This window comes from Nanorana parkeri, unplaced genomic scaffold (genome assembly GCF_000935625.1).
Source record: "Nanorana parkeri isolate BGI_ZX_2015 unplaced genomic scaffold, ASM93562v1 scaffold432, whole genome shotgun sequence".
Classification (NCBI taxonomy): Eukaryota; Metazoa; Chordata; class Amphibia; order Anura; family Dicroglossidae; genus Nanorana; species Nanorana parkeri.
Genome location: NW_017306700.1, coordinates 512,989 through 537,117, shown reverse-complemented (window position 1 = coordinate 537,117; position 24,129 = coordinate 512,989). Strand labels below are relative to the sequence as shown.

The 24,129-nt window shown below is 45.6% G+C and overlaps 1 protein-coding gene across 2 annotated transcripts in view; it reads right to left on the bottom strand.

Annotated features, from left to right (window-relative positions):
- LARGE1 (LARGE xylosyl- and glucuronyltransferase 1) overlaps positions 1-24,129 on the bottom strand; it is a 245,859-nt gene that overhangs the window by 101,082 nt on the left and 120,648 nt on the right. For both annotated transcript variants that reach the window (XM_018560110.1, XM_018560111.1), the window contains exon 5: positions 16,016-16,187. In XM_018560110.1, coding sequence (XP_018415612.1) covers positions 16,016-16,187 — 172 coding nt within the window. The remainder of the gene's footprint in view (positions 1-16,015; positions 16,188-24,129) is intronic.

Genomic DNA, 24,129 nt, shown 5'->3' with positions numbered 1-24,129 from the left:
GGAAGGAGAATTAAAATGTGGCATTGCTAATGAAGGAGAATGAATTGGTTAATGGCAGAAGGCAGAGTGGCTGCTAATGCAGGCTGTTAGTAAGATTGATGAGGGATCTGAGTGCAGAACACCGTGGTCCATCTCACTAATATAACAGAGATGAAGAGTCTGGCCGTCAAGGTGGTGAAGAACGGTCTACTCCGGAGGACAAGGTCACATGTAAACTTTCAGAGTGTGAAAGGAGAGGCCGCAGCCTGCCCTAGAGTGGGGTGAAATGGGCCAGGCACTTGAGATCAGACTTGCCGGAAGCAAAAGCAATGTTTAAAAAATGGGACCAGAAAAATCCAAAATCTCTCTCTGCAGAAGTTCCAAGAAAGCACAAATTTCATTCACAAAATCAGTGCAGACGTGTATTTATTTAAAGGGGTCACTGTAATGCCAGCAATTGTAGCCACACAGCTGAACTATGTATACAGATATTGTTTTACCTGCCAAAAGATTTGTAAGTGATGAACGCATTCTAGGAATCCAATAACTACACAAGAAGACTGGGCAGTTATGTGGGCTACCGGCACTGCCCTATTTAATTTTTATTCTTTGGCCTATTACAGAGCATTGTCACACTGGTGACACCCAGGAGGAGCTTTCACCTTCCTCTATGCCTGCGTATGTTTCTCTTACTCCCAGCTGTCAGATGACACAGCAGGCTGATTACATCTGGTGTGTGCAAACTCCATATAATACAGGTTTCAGGTATTGGGTTAGTTGAAATTAATATTACATATATTTTACTAGAGTATATTTCTCCAAACAAGTATGCAGATCAGGAAAGAGGAGAAAAGTCATAGGTCTTTATCTTGGCACTTGTTTTGGGTCAATAACTCAAAAGTACTGAAGTCAAAGGGTCAGGATGACAAAGAAACTTGTAGAATTTTCAGCGGGTGAAGTCATTAATTGCAGTCTATATGACAGGTGTCCTTTAATGAGACTCAGGGCAAAGTGACAGAACACCACACCCGCTTATACTTTACACCCTCCACATGCTACTCTCTGCTCTATTGGAGCCATCGCAAAATACCTTCCAGGCATAGCAGGGCATATACCCATGATGCAATGTTTGGAACTGGCAGCCAAGGCTATAATAACCTATCCCAGTGTGTACTTATTCAAAACGCGCTGTGGTTCCCTTTTACATGCACTACTTTCATGTTCATGTACCTTTAACGTATGCATTACATAAGAAGCCCTTATTGAGCAGTCAAGCGATAACCTATTTAAAGGTGACACTGCCCGAGTTAAAGTAGTTCTACATGTAACTTGGGAACTTGTAAAAGTTTGCTGCTCCTGGAATGTAAAACTGATTGGAAAGAATTGAGGACGGCAGTTTGTATTGCGATGAGTCATCAGCCGGGGATGTTTATTCCCAAATTACCAAACTTCCGTTATGCATGAACACCCGTCTGTCAGATGGCATCCATCTTGTGTTTGTGAGTGACGGCTTTGTCCTAAATTCTGTGGAAGGCCAAAAAAACTACTTTGTAAAAGGCATAAAAACCAGGATAAATGCAGTAGCTGGCCGAGTGCTACAGATATTCCTGAAATAACAGCATCCCAAAACATTTCCATTTACTTCACTTTAAAGGTAAAGGATGAAAATATTCAATTTAAACACAGCTAACACGGCCTCTATGTTGGAAGGGCTCACATTTTGATCCACTTGGGTGCCCATTTGCTAAACGCCAAGAGTTGCAGATTTCTTTATTTTCTAAATGGTTCTGAGTATCTATAGTGTATACAAGCAACATTATTTTTCTTTCAGTCTTGGATGGAATGTGGAAGTGTTAGACCCCCTTTCCGGTTTATATTTGCTTCCTCTGTTTCCACTGGGGAGATTCACCCCCTCTATTTGTCCTTTTGACCATTTTGTCAGTGGAACAAAAAGGAAATTAAACGTTTATCCGTCCCTGACGGCCTCACACCCCCTTGGTGCAGACGATCCCTCCTACTGATGGACATCCCTCCTCAGCCTCCCCATACTCCCACCCTCCTGCTGATAGACATCTCTTCCCAGCCTCCCCACTCACCCTCCCTCCTGCTGATAGACATCCCTCCCCAGCCTCCCCTCACTCCTACTGATAGACATCCCTCTCCAGCCTCAACACACACCCTCCTCCTGATAGACATATTTTCTTAGCCTCTCCACTCACCCTGCCTCCTGCTGATAGACATTTCTCCCCAGCTCCCCTACATCCTCCCTGCTGCTGATATATATCCCTCTCCAGCCTCACCACATTCTCCCTCCTACTGATAGATATCCGTCCCCAGTCTCCACCACTACCTCTCTCCTACTGATAGACATCCCTTCCAGCCTCCCCACACACCTTCCCTCCTGCTGATAGACATCCCTCCCCATACGCCCTCTTTCCTACTGATAGACATCCCTCCCCAGCCTCACCACACACTCTTCCTCCTGCTGAGGGGGGTTGGGGGCATGTGAATTCCTTCCATTGAAAATTCACGAGTATAGCTAGCAGGCAATCACTAGACCTGTGCAATAACACATGACGGAAGGGTGATGTCACCACTCCGTCTAGCCTCTGACACCAGTGGACATACTGAATTCCAGTGTGGTGCAGTAGAGGAAGGAGTGGTGCTAGATGGGTTGCAGTGCAGGTATAACGGGGGGGGCTTTTGAAAACACACTCTGAGTCTGAATGGGTAAGTGACAATTGCTCTTCAAGTTAATGGGCCAGAGTGGGTGGTACCAAAATGGGCTTACAAGATGGAGACAGCTCAGGGTGGGTGTCACTAGTGTAGTTTGCAGTAGTAGTGGTCCAAAGAACGGACAGGGAATGGATTGGTGACTCAGATGGCACTAAAAACAGTTGCCATGCTGTGTATGCCGTGGTTGGCTTTTAAGCATATGTCTATTTTTTTTCTAGGTCTTTAAGCCAGTAGAATATATATATATATATTTATATTTATTTATTTTTTGGTGTGAATTTAGCTAAAGTAGGGAACTTTAAGGCATATTCCTGAATATCATTAATAACTCTTTTCCATAAGCCAACTTGTATTTTGGCTCGTCATCCTCCTTTAAATTTGCATGTCATGCATAGCGGAATATGTAGAACAGGGTTTATTGTTGTTGCAGCACAAGATGAAAGCGAAGAAAAGGCATGCCTGAGCCATTGTGATTCCAGCGGCTGCCGATGCGTTCTGGAGTATTTGCGTCATCACTCATGTTACAGTCTCGTTAAAACTATTTAAATGCCTCAAATCCTCTTCTCGGAGTTATTAAGCCACATTCGGCAAAGGCGGCCTCGGCTCGCCATTAAGATTCTCCACTGCAGCGTTTAATCTACTCTCCCCGCCTCGGAATGCCACTTGCAAAGTCATAATTGTGACAGCGATAATAGTTCATTCGCACAGGAGAGCGGCGTCCCGCACGGAGACCTCTCTCTGCCGACTGCGCCTCTGGACAGTCCTTTAATCACCTGGCCCACGTCGAGGGGAAGATGGCTGCTTATCCCTCCTGTTTGGTGGCCGCATTGTTATCTATAAAACCAATGATAAACGGCGCACACAGGCAGTGAGGTGGCGGAGGGGTCTGAGCGGAGGAGTAATTCTTGGAGGAGCCGGTAGTAGATCAGAGGGGTCACTTGCGGCAAGGCAGACCGCCCATCGTGCTATGAGGGCACCTGTCAAGAAAAATTGTGGTGTTTTCTATTGCAAGTCAATGGCTGTCTTCTTAAAGTGAATATGACTTACCTACCGTTGCTATGTATGGCAAACTAACAATTTCACTTACATCCCCTTTAAGAGGCTGTGTGCCGAGATGCAGTAACTCCTGCATGCATGTGCAGGAGATACGTCATCCCAGTCTGGCCAATCAGGAGGCCTTAGAGTCCGAACCTGGAAAAAGAGCGGGAGAACATGGAAGCGCTGAGGACGGTGGGTGACATTGCAGCACTGGAGGGGATTCCTTGCAAGGTAAGTCTGCCATAAGGTACTAATATGTTGTGTATACTGACAAATCGTGGAAACAGGGCCATCCCTATAATGAGGCAGAAATATGGACACGGGCACTCCAATTGCAAATCAGATTTTTTGACGTACACGCAGCATAGCATACTACACTCATGCAACATTTCGGGGTCTCACAGGATCCCTCTCATCAGGGAGAACTGAGTGTTTTATGCTTTGCTGCATGTACCTCAAGAAATAGACCTACATTCCCATAGACACACTCTTAAACCTTGTGGACGCCTTCCCAGAAAAGTTGAAGCTGTTGTAGCTGCAAAGGGTGGGCCAACCCAATATTGAACCCTGCGGACTAAGACTGGGATTCATGTGCGTGTAAAGGCAGGCGTCCCAATACTTTTGGTAATATAGTGTATATAATGTGTTTGTTTCGCCATGTGTCTGGGCTTCTGATTTAAAAATATAACTTCATCTTCCAGCGCACACAGCGGTTCTTTCGCCTGGAGCATCAGACATGTATAGAGAACATAGGAACGGATTAATTCATGCATGAGATTACCACCGTATACATTCACACATGAGAATTCCTCCTCTAAATGGAATTGTTCATTTAAAATCCCCAGAGGGACATTATGCCGTTGTTTTAAATAACACGCTGCGGAAAGGGGCTTCAGGGCACCGCTGTCTCTAAGGACACAATGAGCTCATGAGGCATTGACCAAATGGATGGCTTATCAGGCGTGGAGTCAGGCACTGCAGGAAAATGGCGGTAGTGTGACTTTTGAAACTAGGATTCACCCATGGAGAAGTAGTCAATCAATGTGCCGCCTGGGAGTAACTTTTAGCATCAGGAAATCTCATGTTGCCAGACAAAGGAGTCAACATGTGGCAGAGCCAGATTTGTCACCGCAGCTGTAGATATGAATAACATGTTTTAATGTTGAATATGTTATATGCATAGCTTAAAAAAATTGATCAGACAATTTAAACTTTTGAAAGTTGTACCTAAGAGTGGGCCTTAGAAGCAGCCTTTTATTACCTACAGACAGCCCTCCACTGTGCACCTTCTTCTCCTTCTTCCAAGCCCTCCACTGTGCACCTTCTTCTCCTTCTTCCAAGCGTGCACCCGCATGCAGTCCACCTGCCAGCCTCTTGTCCAATGAGAGCGCCTCAGTAGCCATTAAAGACAGGATGATAGGGTCTAGTAGATGGGACTTAGCCCCACAGGATATTGAGAACTTAAAACGGTTCTAAAGCTTTCGTATCTTTTGCCTACTCTACTGGCTAGCAAGCAGTAGATATAGGCAAAATGTTTTTAAAAAAATAAAAACTTTAAACTTACCCTGTTTTCGCTGCGTGCTCCCATCCGAGAAAACTAAACTGCTCTGGCGGCCGCAAAGCATCTTGGGGCGGGAGTATACGCAGTTCGGATTCTCGGCCGGGAGATGAGCAGAGACGCAAGGTAAGTCTATGGACGCGTGCACCCGCATGCAGACACCGCTGGATCAGAGGGACAGAGGAGTTTAGCGCTGGATCGGAGAGCCGCCGCACCGCTGGAGGGACAGATGAAAACATCAGGAAAGAAGAGGAAGATCGGATTAAGAAACATTGTTTAAGTTAAGTGCTAACATTAACATGGGGGGAGGGAAAAAAAATTATCCTTTAATGTCACTTTAAGTAACAAAGTGAAACACGGATCAGGGAGGCACATGGGGAGAGTCATGGATAATAGAGGAAACAGCAAACATTTTTATTCTAGTTTTGGATAAGGTGAGTAGGAGTAAGTACCCCAATTGGCCTCTTTTAACAAAAAAACAAAAAAAAAACAGTTTGGGCAAGAGATACACTTTAATTATGATATGCTGATGAGGCCGCTAGTCATGGAAGCCCTAGAAACATCTTGTTTTTTTTTTATTAACTGCTGTTTTTCTACATTAGCATTGGTCGATACAAGGCCATCCATATAACGAGTTAGCCTGAGGCTGTTGTCTCAGGCGGCATCTCTTTGGGTCACGTGGAAGGGGTCAGGCAGAGCATATGGCTGCTCTGCTGCACAATGTTTGCAGTGTACCAGCCCCCTCCCTGATGACCTGTAGGGGCTTTTAAAGCGTTGTCTATGGACTTTTTGGGGTACTGAATTCTGTCGCAGTTTCACGGACGCGCACACTTTTTAACCTGGGCATGTTGGGTATCTATTTACTCGTTGTAACCTCACCTTTTATATTTAAAAACAATGGTTTCATACAGGGGGTTATTAACAAAAGGGTGAAGGGTTTGGAGAAGAAACCTCTACCGTGTTATTGGGCTATCTGTGTCTGGTTGGAATGATTTCCTGTCCGGAAGTGCAGGAAGTGAGAGCAAATCGCTCCAAACTATAACAGGGTTATTCACAAAGGGTGAAGAGTTTGGAGAAGGCAGGAGAAGTGAACAATCTAGGACAACATAGCTGAACTGGAAAGTGAGCTGAATTGGAGACTTTTTCCCAATCAGCTATGTTGTCCTAGATTGTTCACTTCTCCAGTCTTCTCCAAACTCTTCACCCTTTAGTGAATAACCCTGATAATGTTTTGGGGCACTACATTTAACTTAAGTGCATTTTTCACTAACATTTTGGGTTTGATAATAAGTTGCGCTAATGTTGTGCAACATAAAATATGGTAAATGCCACCATTTTATTCTATAGGGTCTTGGCTTTCAGAAAATATATAATGTTTGGGGGTTTTAAGTCATTTTCAGGCCTAAAATGTGGATTATAACATGTAAACAAAAAATGAAGAAAAAAAAAGGCATTTGTCCTTAAAGGGTTAACGAAAGCCGGAGATTAGAAAAAAAAATAGTAAAATCAAATTCAGAAAGACATAAAAGCTTCTATAAGTTTTTATTGGTTGGGATCACATACATTTTATTTTGCCCTTTAAGAACATCTTTAGCACGACAAAGGTTGGAATATTCATCATATCTGTGAAATTTAGAAGAAGAGGAGAGTATGTTCCCTGAAATATCACAGTGTGTATACACTGCCTGTCAGCAAACATGATGGGCTCGAACTGCAGCTCTCCGTGTCTGGATAATGAAGTGCGGTTGATCGATGGACGGGCTGGTAAAGTTTTTGCGACGACACTGATAGGATGACGAATAGCTGAGGCGCGTGATGGAGAGAGGGGTAAGTGACAAATTGAGGGTGAACAGGTTGATGGATGAAACGTGGGAGCTGAATAATGTCATAACAAGCAAAGCAGCGCGTTCTGATGTTATTCTTGGCGCAGTCAGTCACATGTCTCACGCTCGGCCGCTTAGCGCGAGGCAGACACATGGCGTGGCGGGCTTAAACGAGCTGCAAGGAATACCGACTACCGTGCCAACTTTCTTTAGGCACTTTTGTTTAAAGGGGAGGTGTGCATTCTCCGTATGAGTGATTTGAAGTTTTAGTAAGATGCCGATACCAAATATCTGAAATTTGCAGCTGTCATTGGTCGCAGACATCGCGGATGGGGCTCATCCTCCTAGATTTCGAATTTGAATGCTGATTAAATCACTTATGATCGATGTTGCACCATGATGTGTAAAAGTTTTTCTAAAGAATCAGCACTGGCCCTCGTGTCCTGTTTTAGGGTGGTACCTTTCCCTTGTAGGGTCCTATGGAGCTACCCTTGTGTGTGCTAGTAAGCTGTGTGTCTCCACAATCACACAGACACAGCAAGGCAAGCCAATCCTCTGCTCCCTTCTCCCTCCATCCTCCTCCAGGCTAGTAGATGGATGGTTGCTGCAGGCTATTACGTCTCTTGTGATCTTGTACTGGACAGGAAGTTCAGGGAAGCTGAGGTGAGAGCGTTGGAGGAGATTGGAATTGTGATGACTGCAAGTGCTCTAACAAGCCCCTATGTGATAGCGTTTGGAGGTGACAAGTTCTCTTTATGGATCCTCCCCTTCAATACAGATGATTGAGCACAGCATTGTGCTCGATCTCCTGTTCAGCCTGGCTTGTGACAGCTGGGACAGGAAACGCTGTGAGTACAGCGCTCCTGTCTCACGGATTACACAGAGCAGATCAGAGAATGGATGTTCTCTGCTCTCCATCCTGAAGTCGTTTGCCGTGGTCCCGGGTCCTCCAGAATAGTGGGGGATAGTGGTCAGGATGGACAAGCAGGCTACTACAAGTACAGCTGCCCAGATCACTTGTACAAAACAAGTGGCAGCTCCCCTGCTCCACATTTAGCCCTACTTGCCCGCAGCAGGGCTAAATGTAGCAAAAAACACACCTGCCTGGCATCCAGAACTGCATGTCCCAGGCGTTGGGCTGTAGCAATCGGGCATCCCTGTATCAGCATGCTTCATATCATAAACTGATTGGCTTCTTGTGCTGCTACTCCCCCCAGTCTGAGCTCTTCTGTACAGAGACTGATGCCAAGCTAAATTCAGGTATCTACACTACTTGCATTGAAATAAAAAATACATGTAAGGATGCATTAATAAATACAGAACGTGATTTGTGTCTTCTATATCTGGCCAAAGTTCAGATTTAAAAGAAGGATTGACACACTAGTGTCCTTGGTTGTGTCCATCGTGTTCTCCTCCTCTTGCGGAGTGCCTGACGTTACCTTTAATACGGAGCACACTGCTGTCTGACATCATGAATATTAACGCAGCGGAGTCCCTGGATCTGTAGAAAAACGGTTAATACAGAGACTAAGTTTTTTATCTTAAAACAAGGCCGATCCACAAAGGCCAAATTCCCTGTTGTAGCAATCTCACGCAGCGTTCCAGCGCCTGACAGGTGGAAAGAACCTCATCACACGAGCTTTAAGTAGGGAGGAAAAGACGACCGACAAATAAATTAAGAGTCCGCTCACATCGGTCCGCCGAGAGCACCCCGGCTGATTTTAATTCAGTCCACAGCGCCGAGTCAGAGATGGCGGAGGGAACACGGGCAGGGTGAGAATGCGGCTGGCGTACGGTCCGTGAAGGATACAGGGAAAATAAATAGGATCGTTTAAAGAGCTCAGGATGAACGCAGATGAAAGGAGAAGTGTGAGGGTGGAAATTAGCGCAGGAAGGCAGGTCGCGTTTGGGAGCGGTTCGCCCAAAAGAAAATAGAGGGGCCGACATTTTGTTCTATATATCACCTCCACGGGGAGTTTCCTTTAACTCTGGTGCTTGATTGATAGCCTGATCTATTACCCAGGAACGGTATGACAAGTCTTATTAAAGTGTCTGTACGCTGTAACAATGAACTTCTCTTATTTGCTCCCTTTTGATCTGTGAAAAACGGAGGGGGACAAAAAGGTTCTGGGCAGTTTTTACCCTAATGCAGAGAATGCATTAAATGAGAACTATAAGGTGAGTGCTTTTCACGCGCCTCATAGTTCTAGCCGACCTGTGACAATGAGACTGTCACAGGTCGGCTCAGTAGATCGGGAGGTGAGCGAACACATACCAGCGTTCGCTCACCTCTCGATCCTGTCACGGCTCTCTGCCGTGACAGGGGAGGGGCTGGATTCCCCCCTCCCCGCTCCGATCTGTAAGGTTTGGCTTCTGTGGAACTCAGCTGCGGATAAGTAATGCACAGCGGGTGAATTGTCATACACAAACCCCTCTTTCAAAAGAATACACGGAAGCAATAGGTAGGAATAACTTATGCAACTGTATTAATTCATACAGGATACACCAATGCAGTTTTATCTGTGAGCCTGCTTGTTAGTCTTGGCATGCTATCTGCACAAAGTTCATGGGCAATCTAGGACGCTAGTTTGTGTCCTCCCGTTACCCTAAGGAGAACTATGGGGAAAAGCCTTAACCCCATAGTTCTCCTTTAAGGTAAAAAAAAAAAAGCCCAGGCCAAAATACTACTTCAAGCCTTACAGAACCAAAGCTTCTAGAGGTCCCATGACGGTGTTGTACCCCCCTCTCTTGGAGAACGCTGACACACAAATATAGCTATACCACTGTGCACATAATTAATTCCAGATGCTGGCAGCCATCCCATTATATTTCAATGGGAGCCAATGATCCGGCACCCAAAACATCTCTGACCTTTTCTGATATTTCCATGTTACGACATGTCATTAGCAGCATTCTCTCTGCTGAACACGGGAGGTCTGCTCTAGTAAGGTTCGATAACAAACAGTAACCTTCTGTCAAGAGATTATGCCAAAGCACTGCCATGGTGTCTAATTGACACCCAAATCTGATGTTTTATCTTTTGGTAGATGCTGGAGAGTCTAAACACCCAACAGTTACTTGCATCTTGTGGTTGCTGCAATTGTAAGGATGTTTCCTTGTATACACATCCACTGTGGCCAAGAGGATCTCTGCCTTCCTGCTGCATTGTAAAGTTTACCTCCAGGAAAACAGCTAAATACACAAATAAAAGGCATATACGGGGGCTGTTTACCTGCCAAGGGGTTTGTATTTCTGTCCATCCAGCCCTGAGATTTACACAGCTCTCACACAGCAAAGCCCTATCTGGCAGGAAAGACTTGATTTTAAACTGCTGCACTTCAGTAACACTTACAGGTCTTGTCCCTCCTCCTGTCTGTGATTGGACAGTGCAAGGAGAAGCAGTAGACTGATGAGCTCACCTCTCTGTCATTATTCTCTCTCTTCCTATCAACATGAACCATGTTAGCACATGAGCACTGTAGCAGAAGCGATTAGCTCCATGCACTGCTTGTCCCTCCAGTCTGAGCTCTTCTGTACAGGGGACTGCGGGAAGATTGAACAATGTATTTTTAGGGACCCGGTGGTTCGCGCAGTATGTAATTACTATCCTGTAGTGCCATATGCGTTGGCGGGAGGAACCACAGAGTGAAGCAGAGGCTCAGAATTCTAACAACCCCAAAAACGAGGGATTCTGAGAGTCACCAGGAGGGGGTTTCTCTTTGTTACAGCAATGTTCAGCGGTAAACGGAAAGTGTTTACTATCTTCTTTCCAGGAGTCCTATTTTTTTGGCAGTTTCATTTTGAGTCAATCTAAGGAAGTCTGGTCATGTGCAAAATATGTTCTGGCACCCTTTATTTCCATTCCAACTTCACTATGCTTTAAAAAAAACAACTCCAGGAATGAACAAAGTTAACCCTTGCTGTTGGGCTATCCCCACCATGCAAGGGTTAACTGCTCATTTTGGTCTAGGGGCCGGATAAAAGAAGATATACTCACCTGATTCTCGATCCCTCCTGACTGCTAGTCCGGTCTCTGAAGCCTCTTTTTCCTGAGGTTCTGGTGGTCTAAGGACCTGTGACGGCATCACTTCCAGTGCAGGTCCATTGCCTTGTATTAGACGTGAGGATGCCAAGGGACATACCACAGCTGGAGCAGAGTGAGCGCTGACCGCTGTGAGACCGAGGATCAGGTGAGAATATCATCTGTATTCAGGTCCCTAGAGAAAAATGAGCAGTTAACCCTTGCAGTACAGGGGTAGTCTCGCTGCGAGGGTTAACTTTTGTAATTACTGGAGTTCTTTAAGAAAATAATTGTGTATAGTCCTGAAACGTTGGCCTGTGATACTTTAGTCCGCATGTGAATAAACGATTGTGCTGGTGAAAATGTTTGCTTTGAGCTTATACCCAGTCCGGCCTCAGAAGGATAGGATTATGGGAAATGGTCATATCAGTTCAGCGGCTTTATCTTCCTGCTCGGATTCTTCGGCAACGTATTTCCATATAAACCTCCTTTTTCTTTTCTTCTGCTGAAAGTTATAGAAACTTCTGTGAAGTGCTAGTTTCTACCAGCCAGAGATGTGGTTCCAAGTGCCCCCCCAAGTGCGTGTTCTGAACGCTGCCCCTTAGCGGTTCATAGCGGAGGTAGGCACGGATGCTTTGTAATGCTGCTTGACTGCAAAACAACATTTTTAACCCCCTTTTGTGAGACCAGAGAAGCCCAGGAAGCGCATTCTCCACCACCGTAAAGGGCAGCCTTGTCAGGGAATATGGTCCTGCTTATACAGTGAAAGAACACTTTGCGGATAAATAATTCATGAGTACACTTAGCTAGAATACAGTTAGAAAACTTAAGATTTATACCCAGATGGAGAAATAAACATCTAAGAGGTCATCAGAATCCAGACATCAATGGTTTGCTCTGGGTTCTGCCGGGTGTCAAAAGGAGTCTATAGAAGAACAAGATGACGCCACCGGGACCGGCAGGAGAAGATGCAACCGCTGGGGACCTGTAGCAGCCTTTAACCCTTGATGAAAGCCGTTAGTCAAAATGGATTTTAGCAAACTTTACTACCTGCTACTCGTATGCATTTATGAAATGTTCACATTTCTCCCTCCCTTTTAGAGTGTAAGCCCTCAGGGGCAGGGCCCTCCTTAGCATCTTGTCTTGAATTGTATTGCGATTGTAATGTCTTCCTTATATTGTAAAGCGCTGCGCAAACTGTTGGCGCTATATAAATCCTGTATCATAATAATTTCTCAAAGTTAAAACTCTATCACCAGAAAATCCAATCTACTATATGTCTGTGACGATTCTCATTCAGCCAGGTCATGGTATATCTGTTAAAAATAATTTAAGGCAACTGGACTTGCTGTATTTTTCTTGAAGACGTTTCACTGGACATCCGACCAGCTTTCTCAATTCAGAATGACTTTCAAAAATTCTCTGGGAGTAAATAGGGTGAATTGATTGGAGCAACATTCACCGTATTTATTCCCAGAGATTTTGTACCAATCATTTTGAATTGAAAAGCTGGTCGGATGAGCAGTGAAACGTCTTGGAGAAATAAGCAGCAAGTCCAGTTGCCTTGATTTGTTTTTACAGATATCCAATCTACTATGCTTCTTAGCCTGAAAAGCCTCTTCTGTGCTCCTGTAAGGTAACCAGGTCTACTGCGCATGCGCGTGGTCCCGTTTTTCGTACCATGGGAAAACGGGCACTTGCGCGCATCGGGACGTATGCGACAGGCGCGCTAATCTGGCGCACAGGAAGTGATGCAGTACCTCTAATGAATCTCCCTATTTAAAGCAAGCACAGCCTGGGGTTAGTTGCTGGATGGTCTTTCAACTGTTCCCTGTGATCCTGTTTGCTCTGCCTGTTTAATGTTCCTGCATCTTGAACCGGATTGAACCTGACTGCTCCTGATTTCTGCCTGCCTTCTGACCTTGGAATTGTAACTGGACCTTGCCTCTGTCTCATCCCTTGTACTTCGCTGCCCGACTGGTGTGACCCCTGTCTTGTCTGACCTTGATTCTGCCTACTGCTCTGGTACCTTGCTGTCCGCCTGGTGTTACCTCGGCTCTGCTCTACCCAATCCTGATTCTGGACTTCTGCCTGGCACGGTGTTGCCCCATCCACTGGCACCCGTGCTACTTGCTGTTTCTCAGGCTCTGTTCCCATCCTCAGAGTTTGGGGGACACAAAATGCAAGTGGAGCCTCCATATCCAACCAGTCTCCAGCCAGGAACGTGATAGCTCCTCTCTGATTCAATTCCACTCTATTGCTGGAGCTTAACTTTGCCTGACTTTGTAACTAAGCCCTGCCCAACCAGCATTTCACTGTACAGGGACCCGACCTCAGTGACGAGCATGGGCGTGGGTGAGCATAGGCTTCTTAGACGGGGGTGGCAGGGGCAGTTGGTATAACCCAACCATGAAGTCAGTGAAGGTTAAGCCATAGTAAAAAAAAATAAAACTAAATCAGAAAGGAGGACAGAAGATGCTTTTTTTGGCAAGTAAAGGTAATATTGGTCATCTTATGCTTTTTGTGTCTTGTTTACTAGATTGGATTAGAAATATTGTCAATTGAATCATTAATGAGGAACTTCATTCTTATCTTAAGAATGACAACAAAGGCAGCTTTAGAAATGTTATATATATATATATTTGCATACCTTATTTTTTCTTTCTCATCCCCATTCTTTTCATTAAGGGGAGATTACCCATCTCCCTTTACTTCCTTAAACTCTGGGTCCGCCTCCTGGAACACGTGACAGAGCACATCATCTCAGGGGGAAAAATGCCCCCCATGAGATTTTGCAATTGAGATTTCCCAGATAGGCACTGGTGATGTAACCTTCCCAGGGTGCATCTGTGAGGCCAGGGCTACCGGGCTACATCACCAGTGCCTCACTCAACCAGGAAGTGGGGAAACAGTAAATGTAATTAAAGGCAAAAATGTTTGATTAACTTATAAATGTAAGATGATTTAATATCGGTACGTAGCTGCATGGTGATGTGATTTTTAGTGAAAGGGGGTAAAGGTGCACTTTAACTAGATAAAAATGTTTAAAGGGTATCTATGGTCAGAAAATAAAATGTCAGTTTTGGGTGGACTGATTCTTTAAGTGGAAGAAAATACTGACAACAGGAGGTGAGTGGCGATCTTGGCACTGAATCATGCTTCTTATGGCTCATTAGGAAGTGTCAGTTCCTGCCCTTTCCCGGGCTGTGAGCAGATGCTGATAACACTAATCAGCAAAGGTGTTGACCTTTCTCCACACATGATTGCTACAACTTAAATGGAGAAAAAAACACCACAAGACTCATTCAACATGTGTTTTGGACTTTGAGGGCCGCTAACCTTTAAGCACCACTAAATAGCGGGAAGTCTGTAAGTGCCTCGCCGTTCTAATTGGCAGACTGAGCTGTGAAAGGGACCCACAAACTTGAGACGGCAGTGCCCCAGTATGGACAGCTTTGGCTGCATCAAATGAAAGTCTGATGCCTACAGGTCTGATGGATACCTGGTGACTGATAGATCCACGTGATTGCAGACCTCCAATCACTATTGTTTTCCTCTGCCACTGCCCACCCCTTGTTTCAACCCATTCCTCAACACCATGAAGTGGTACAGGAGGCTTACAATAATAAAAACAAGTTACAATAAAGTGTAAAGCTGTATTTTCCTAACCCCTAACCTTATACCCCTAATCTATGGTGAAAAACGAAAAATAAATCTGAATGTCTATATTGAATTTTCATAAGTTCTATCCCGCTCCTAATAACCATATCCATCTATAAGCTTGTAAATTTACGTATTAAAGATGCCCATAGGATGTACTTCCTCAATGCACTAACAACATTCCACTCAGCCCTGTGCATATGAACTTCCTTCTGTCATGACTCTCATAGAGCCTGCCCTCAGCTCGATGATGATTGGCTAGGAAGCAGCATGGAGCAGCATGGAGCCGGCTTCCTCGGCAATCAAGCAGGTAATGACATGCCACCCGGCTTCCTAATTGCCCAGGAAGCTGGCTCCCCGCTAGCGGAAATATTGGTACTCGATACCGAAAAAACGGTATTGGTGCATCCCTAGTTTTTGAGCAGTACAAAAAGCTCCTCAAAATGCCCAACACAAGAACTCCCATGATTTTCAATGGCCTGTGTTCACACCTGAGCAGCAAAACATCAGACACAGAAAAAAGTTTGCAGCTCATTTTCCCCCTTAGACTTCAATGGAAACTGACACTGTCCTTTCTTCTGGAGGGGGGCTACTTTTGTTCCCCATGATCCCTGTGTGTGTTGTAAAGTAGTCACCACTCCAAGCTCACTCCTGTGATGGACTACAATCTCACATTTCATTTACTAATTTGTATTGAGATTGTAGTCCATCAAGGGAGTGAGCTTGGAGCGGTGGCTACTTTACAACACACACAGGGACCATGGGGAACAAAAGTAGCCACCCTCCAGAAGGAAGTACAGTGTCAGCACCAATTCAGAGATGATTTGAGGATCTACAGCCGAGTGATACACAAATAAGATACATTTTTTGTTAATAGTTGGGGTATCTGAATTTATTTTTAAGATTTCTCTCCTGAGTTTAGTGTCACTTTTGCTGACCATATACTAGGAAGTCTGATTGTACAATCTCCTTTAGCTCTACCAACATTTATGTAATGTAAGGGCCTGTGCAATTGGATAGAAATTGATTGGACTGCATGAGTTGGCCCTCATATTACATAGTTTTGGTAAATTTAAATGAGACGGCACAGGGATTGTACAATCAGATTATACCCTTATAGAAATGGATAGAGAGCGGGGTGCTCAGATCGACAGTTGCGGTTTTAAACCCGCAAATTAGAAAAAAAGAAAGTTATCTGACCTTTGAACTTGTGAAAGACAGCCCACAGCTCAGCGATGTCCGTGGCAAAGGTGATATCCGTGTCCAGGACGATGACCCGCTCCAAGCTGCCTGGGAGAGTCTTGGTAAGCACCAGCTTCATGAGCCCATATATTCCTGAGTAATGTTTGTTTGGAATCCACGACACCTCGGACTGCGGGGAGGAAAACAAGAGATCGGTTATAAAAGGGAAACGAGCAATCGTGTCTGCCATTGATGACCCCTTGTTCAGAAAATGCTAGTTCTCCTGGCTGTCTGGTAACACTTTTGCTTCAATATCATAGGTAGTGATTAGGCTGGTCTTGGTGTGAACCCAGTTCGCCCAAGCCCACTCAAAACTCTGACCACTGCCCCTTCCTCCCGACCCAATCAGTTGCGGGAGGTGCATGCCCTTCCCTGCAGCTTTTCGTCACAAAGGGGCATGGAATGCTCCCACCACAAATGCCACCACTGATTGGGCCGGGAGAAGGTGGTTAGTTTTGAGTGGGCTTGGGCGAACTGAGCCAAACTGGGTTCACATCAAGCCCAACCTCATCTCTAATAATGAGTTCTCTACCTAGATCAGGTTCAAAGAGAAGGACTGAATTGTAGCCATTGGGTTACGGGTATGTATATAGCGCCGACACTCAGTGTCTACCCTCAAGGAGCTTACAATCTTTGGTCCATATCTCACGCACAGATACAGGGCAGCTTTAGACAGGAGCCAATTAACCTTCCAGCATTAGGTAAAAACTACATGTAAGGGGGTTTTACCTGCTGTTGAGTGAAGGCTCTGGCAGAAGCTTTACCGGGCACCTAGGTTCCGGCGGCAACATTGGAGACATGACGGTAGAGCTGCTCCATGTTTCACAATTGCTACCAACCTTCCAGCATGTCTTTGGAGTGTCGGAGGAAACCGGAGTACGCGGAGGAAACCCACACAAGCACAGGAAGAACATGCAAACTCCTTGCAGATAGTGACCTGACCAGCCTTGGAACTGGACACCCCCGGTGCGGTCTCCTGGAGGCATACTGCTGCATGTATGACTATGGATCCTATGGAGATTGCGGAGACTGAGGCAGACAGTAGTAATAAAAGGCTGATTGACCCTCTACCTATTCTATGGAGAGACATAGAAGTGTTTTGTATTTACAAGAAAATTATTTTCTCCGAGAGTTATTTTCTCACAGCTTTTCAACACATTCAATAGACGTGTGTTGATTTCTCCCAGCATACACCTCCTGAAGGTGGTCAAAGAGTATTTCAAGAGAAGCAGAGTCCTCCAACATCACAGAGTATTTCAGGACAGGAGAGTTGCATAGCGGAAGGAGCAGAGTCCTCCAAGATCACTGAGTATTTCAGGAGAGGGGAGTTAGGCCCCATTCACACCTATGCGTATTGTAATATGCGCGTCTGTCGCGCGACCGTCACGCGTTTTTTTTACCGCGATTCGCGGTAAAAAAGTCGCGCGACCGTCGCGCGATTCCAAAGGCTACTTGGCAGTATACAAATGGAAAACGCCCTACAAAACGGACCAATACGCAGCAAAAAACGCTCCGGGACCTTTTCATGCGTGGGCCGTTTTGTAGTGCGTTCGGGACGGGCGGAAATACGGACAGGTGGGAACGATACCATTGACTACAATGCTATTTATTTTTTTGACCGTTTTGTAGAGCGTTCATCGAGCGTAGGACGCGCTACAAAACGGTCAGGTGTGAATGGGGCCTTAGAAGGAGCAGAGTCCTCCAACATCACAGAGTATTTCAGAAGAGGGCAGTTAGATAGAAGGAGCAGAGTCCTCCAACAACACAGAGTATTTTAGGAGAGGAGAGTTGGATAGTGGAAGGGGCAGAGTCCTCCAACATCACAGAGTATTTCAGAAGAGGGCAGTTAGATAGAAGGAGCAGAGTCCTCCAACATCACAGAGTATTTTAGGAGAGGAGAGTTGGATAGTGGAAGGGGCAGAGTCCTCAGGCATCACAGAGTATTTCAAGAGAGGGGAGTTAGAAGAGCAGAGTCCTCCTGCAGCACAGAACAGTCATAAAAGCCTCATATGTAACCGACCACGGGATGATCATGGCACCAGAGGCAACACAATATGATCCAAAGCTGATCCATCCATCTTCTCTACACTCATAATAAACCTGTTACTGGCCACCTAATAATGTGGCTCCGAAGGCGTACGACACAGAATACGGCGGACACTTCAAACAGGAGGAAATGGCTGTGAACCCAGCAGAGAGTAAATAATAAAGATCTAGGGATGGCTTCAACACAAGCAGCAGGATCATAAATATATATTACATTCACATCAAGCGAAACATTATCATATTATCCCCTCGACAGCGGCCAGCGCTGGAAATAGCGAGCCGGTCTCCCTCTAAAATGGAACCAAATAGCAAAATAATTATATTTCACATCAAGCCGAAATAATATTTTATTTTATCCCCCCTTCTCCCGGTGCTCCGGCTTTATGCGGCTCTTTCCTCTTGGGTGTTTATATAGATATTATAATATGGCGAGTGTTCCATCTCGCACGGTCGGTGTGAAAATACGGAGACGCGGGGGGGAGTGGTGGATGAACGCTGTCACAATGGCTGGCAGATGCGTTAAAGAGAAGCTCTGGTGTATTTGCAGCTTATTCTACTGATTGTATTGTATACACAATGTCTGAATCATGTCTCCATTTATGTGCCCATTTGCCCCCAATGGATGTAATGCTCAGCAAAAATGACAATGGTAAATGATCAAAAACAAGTGCTTGCTTTATGGTTCCGTCATCTGAAACCTATCCCGAATACCCCCATACAGGTATACCAAACAATCACTATTAAATAACCCTAGGGGAACTTTTACTACATGTCTGCCTTAAAGAAGAACTCCGGGCAAACAAAAAACTACCCTTGCAGTGGGGTTACCCCTGCAAGGGTAGGGGGGTGTCAAATAAATCTGTATTACTTACCTGATCCTTGGCCCCGCTGGCTCCCTCTGGGCTGCTAGACCGGTCCCCAGGGCCACGTCATCAGGTCTTATGTAGGTCCATTGACTTGCATTAGGTGTGAGGTCGCCTAAGGGACATTCCACAGTCTGCGCACATAGGGGGCTAAGAAGCTCCCTATGTGATAGCCAATGTACATAACGGGTCCTCTTTATGGAGACTTTAGAGGTCTCCAAGACCCCTAATGTCACCTAGGGACCCCCAGAGAAGCTGATGAAGCATAGATCTGATTCATCAGCTTCTCCCCAGCTTCTGTAGCCGGTAATGACAGTTGAATGCGGAAGTGATGTAATATATATATCATTCGGGGACCGGAGAGGAGATCAGAGGGAGAATGTAAACCGCCATCCAAGAAGCTCCCAGCTGGCCGTTTAATTACAACGGAAGCTACTTATCCGGCTCCGGCATCCTCTCGCAAGTGGATTTTTTTAAGCCCTGATTATTATGATTAGCGAAAATGTATCTTATTTGTGTATCACTCGGCTGTAGATCCTCCAATCATCTCTGAATTGGTGCTGACACTGTCCTTCCTTCTGGAGGGGGGCTACTTTTATTCCCCATGGTCCCTGTGTGTTTTGTAAAGTAGCCACCATTGCAAGCTCACTCCTGTGATGGACTACAATCTCAATACAAATTAATAAACTAAACGTGAGATTGTCCATTACGGGAGTGAGCTTGGAGCGGTGGCCACTTCACAACACACACAGGGACCATGGGGAACAAAATGACCCACCCTCCAGAAGGAAGGACAGTGTCCGCACCAATTCAGAGATGATTTGAGGATCTACAGCTGAGTGCAGTGACGTAACAATCGCCATAGCGACCCAGGTGGCCCCTATGTGGCCCGGGCACAGGGGGGCACGACCAGGGCATCCCTCTGATGCGTGTGGACCGCCTGGGTCGCTAAGGCATGTAAGGGTGCTGGCTGTCACTGACACAGCTCAGCAGCGGCGTTTCCCCTCACAGTCGCTGCGGAGCTGTGTCAGTGACAGCCAGCAGCTACGACAGAAGAGGCCAGCGTTTGCAGCGAAGGAGGAACGCGGGCCCGCCTAAGAGCAACCCCGCCTCCTCTTACATCACTGGCCAGCTACCTATGAGCAGGTGGGGCCAGTGATGTAAGAGGAGGCGGGGCCAGGGACGGAAGAGGAGGCGGGCCCGGCGACCACGGAGGCGGACAGCGCTGACAGGTAAAAGGTGTGCAGCCCATCTGAAACCCTGCAGAGCCCACTATAGAGAGTCTATGGTGGGCTCTGCAGGGTCACTCTCAGGTGGGCTGTTTGGTATATAAGGTGGGCTCTGCAGGTGCCTTAACTAGCAATACAAACTTTGGCTATGGGGCCCTGTGATTTCTAGTTACGCCCCAGGCTGAGTGATACACAAATAAGATACATTTTTGTTAATAGTTAAGGGACTTGAATGTATTTTAAGATTTCACTCCTGAGTTTAATGTCACTTTAAAAAAAGGAAGCAATGCAATGCCTTGTAACAAACATCACAGCGCACACCAGCACTAAACAGAAGTTCAAATGGGAGGTATTAAAGGACACAATGTGATTGTTGTAACAATGCATTACAATGGACATCAGTGTGTGCATTAAGCCCATCTTAAGGTACATCTGCTGGTGTGAACGAGCCCTATTCACTGATAGGCAGAATGCAGCTGCCTATCAGTGGCATGGAACCCCGTCACCACAAGAGAATGTTTCCTTTACAGCCGGGTCTTCCCCAGGGTGCTGCGGTTTTAAAACCTCTCCTTAAAGAAAGATAAAGATGTTCTTCAATTGTAACTGTTGTGTTTAATTGCGTAGTTATCATGCTGTCATCGCGTCTCACATATTCCATCTGTCAAATGACAAGAGTCCATGCTACACCTGCAATGTCCAGCAGAGGGCAGCACCCGGGATTGAAGGTATAAGTCAAAACTTTTTTTATTTTTACTTTTGTATACAGAGGGCAAGAATTAGACCCCCACTAAGACTTACCCCCTTTTTATTTGTTCTTTTGACCACTGTCACTGGGACAGAAAGTGATGAGAAATCCAAATTTTACATTTTCCACCAGAACAGGAATAATAGGGAAATCAGTGGCGTAGTGGTTAGCACTTCTGCCTTGCAGGTTCCTGGTACAAATCTCGGTCAGGTCACTATCTGCATGGAGTTTGCATGCTCTCCTTCTGCTTGTGTGGGTTTCCTCCCACACTCCAAAGACATGCTGTAAGGTTAATTGGCCCTGTATGTATGCATGTGAGATAGGGACTTTAGACTGTAAGCTCCTAGAGTACAGGGACTGATGTGAATGTGCAACTATGTAAAGTGCTGTGTAAATTGTCGGCGCTGTATAAATACCTGTAATAAATAAAATCTTCCAATGGGGACACCTGGTGACGAGAAGGGACAATTCCAAGAGATTTCCTCTCACTTCCTGTAGTGTCTCTAGGACAGGAAGTGAAAGGAAATTACTTCCAGCCACCATGTGATTGTTTTTGGGTTTAGATACCCGTACCTCTAAACTTTCTGTCATGAGAAAGAGAGACGCCTTCCAGACAATGTATTCATGCAATGGACACACCCCCTGTTATGCGGACTATTAATATATTTATGTGCCAAAAATGATTGATTAAACCCAGAATAGTTTTTTTTTTCACCATTACCTTTCCTTTTTATTGGCTTTTCCAAATATAAAACAAGATCATTAAGAGATAAGATGAAGGTTTCAGTGCAGAATAATACATTTGGTAGCTAAATAAGAACTCCGAGCAAAACTGTTCTTAACCCTTGCAGTGGGACTACCCTGGCACTGCAAGGGTTAACTGCCCGTTTTGTCTAGGTGCTAAAATCAAAAAAGTTATACTGAGGCCGGGTTCACCCCGAGGCGGCACCGTTTGCGCGTTGTGCATATTTTGATGCGCGTTTTAACGTGCTTACATGAAGATGAGCGTTTTGATTGGCAGCTCATAAAACATTGCGGCAATGGAAGAACGCGTGTTATAAAAACACTCACGAAAATGTGCAACATGCTTCTGCCGCGCGTTTATGGGCATTTCCAATGAAGTCTATGGGACTTTTAACTGCCCAAAGAAGCTCCTGTATCTTTTCAAGCCGGCTCCGAGGATCAGGTGAGTATAACTTTTTTTTTATAGCACCTAGAGAAAACAATCACTTAACCCTCGCAGTGCCGGGGTAGCCCCACTGCAAGGGTTAAGAACAGAAGTCTGCTTTAAATAGACCTTTTTCATAGACAGACATGCTTCAAAATCACCCCTGCAGTCATAGCAGGTAGCACTGTGAAAAGCCTGCTGAATCTTGCTGCAATGGCTCCCTGTAATCTAGAATGAGTGGACATTCTACTCTTCCTTTATCATTCCTCTCCGGTGCCCGGAGTCCCCCTTTAACAGCCTTGGCAGGAGAAGGCATCCCGATTTAACAAGCAACAGAGTGTCCAACCCACTGTTAATAATTTGGGACACGGCATGTCCCCGGTCTAATTAGGATAAATTCAATGTTGCACAAGAACAAAGCAGCCTAATTTGCTTATGCAAATGAGACTAATAAGCTGAGGGGTTGAGTGTGCTTCAGGTGAGCGGAGCGCGGGGAGGAGGAACGCTGGGAAAAGAAGCGTCGGAGACGGGAGTTAGCTGTAAGGCGGTCACCTTCATAGGGATCGGTCTCAGATTCACGCAGGTATCATCCCGTGCATGTGTTATTAACACAGGGCTCAGGCCTGGTAATCTCCAGTCTTTGACCAGCGGCCGCGGAGATAATCCCCAGTTATAAACCTGATACTCGTGTGAGAGTCATCCATGTCTCTGGACCTGGCAACGGCTGCCGTCTGCTAAGTGTCATAAAGCCGAACTCCAGGCAAATGGCTGAATACAATACGGATAAAATACATGTGCGGGGGGTGGGGCGCTTTTACCTGCCAAAGGATTTCTACTGCTGTCCATCCAGTCCTGAGATTTACACGGCACTGCCCTACCTGGCAGGGGAGGGGACCTGATTTGTTACTCCCTATAGTTAAGTAACACTTGGGGCCCTTTCACACGGGTGCCATGGGTGGGTTCCGTTTCAGGAGGGGATCCTAGATGGACCAAGGGGAGCAAATTATTTTTTGGGTCAGCTTCAAAGTCCCAGAAGTCCCATTAACCGCTTGAAGACCAGGTGTTTAGACCCCCTTCCTGTCCAGGCCATTTTTCAGTATTCGGCGCTGCAGTACTTTGACTGACATTTATTCCGTCATGCAACTCTGTACTGAAATACATTTTATACCATTTTTTGGGGACAGATAGAGCTTTCTTATGGTGGTATTTAATCACCACTGCGGGTTTTATTTTTTACTATAATTAGGAAAAAATGACTGAAATTTAAAAAAAAAAAAAAAAGTTTCTTTTTTACATTATGTTAGGAAACATTTATTATTACCCAGTTTTTTTGTAAAACATAAAAGACGGGGTCACGTCGGGTAAATAGACACCAAAAATGTCAAGCCTTAAAATTGCGCGCACCCACCAAATCGCAGAAAACTACCATACCCGTACCATAAAGTATGCAACGTTTGCGGCGATATGTAACATGTGCGACGTAATGTGCGCAATCGTCGTTATCGCAGGTATGCACCCCCGCCGCATGTTTGCATGCGTGTATGTAGGGGTGGGGATTTTTTTTGGTTTTTTTTATTCTTTTTTATTTGTAACTTTCATTTTTTGGGGGAGGGGAACTTTAATTTTTTTTTCCTATTTTTTTTCCACTAAACTTTATTGCTATCATATAGGGGGCTAATAAAACCCCCCTATGTGATAGCAAAATATGTGACAGGTCCTCTTTATGGAGACATCAGGGGTCTCCAAGACCCCTAATGTCACCTAGGACCCCCCAAAAGAAGCTGATGAAGCACAGATCTGCTTCATCAGCTTCTCTCCAGCTTCTGAAGCTGGAGAGTGACACAAGAATGCGGAAGTGATGTAACATACATCAGTTCCGCATTCTGACAGCGGAGAGTGGACCGGAGGGAGCTCGTGTACCGATCTCCCTTTGATCGCATGTGACACAGCCGACATGCTGATCCCGGGCTCGCACCGGTCACATCGGAGCCCGGGATCAGCGGGACAACGGCGGGGGGGGG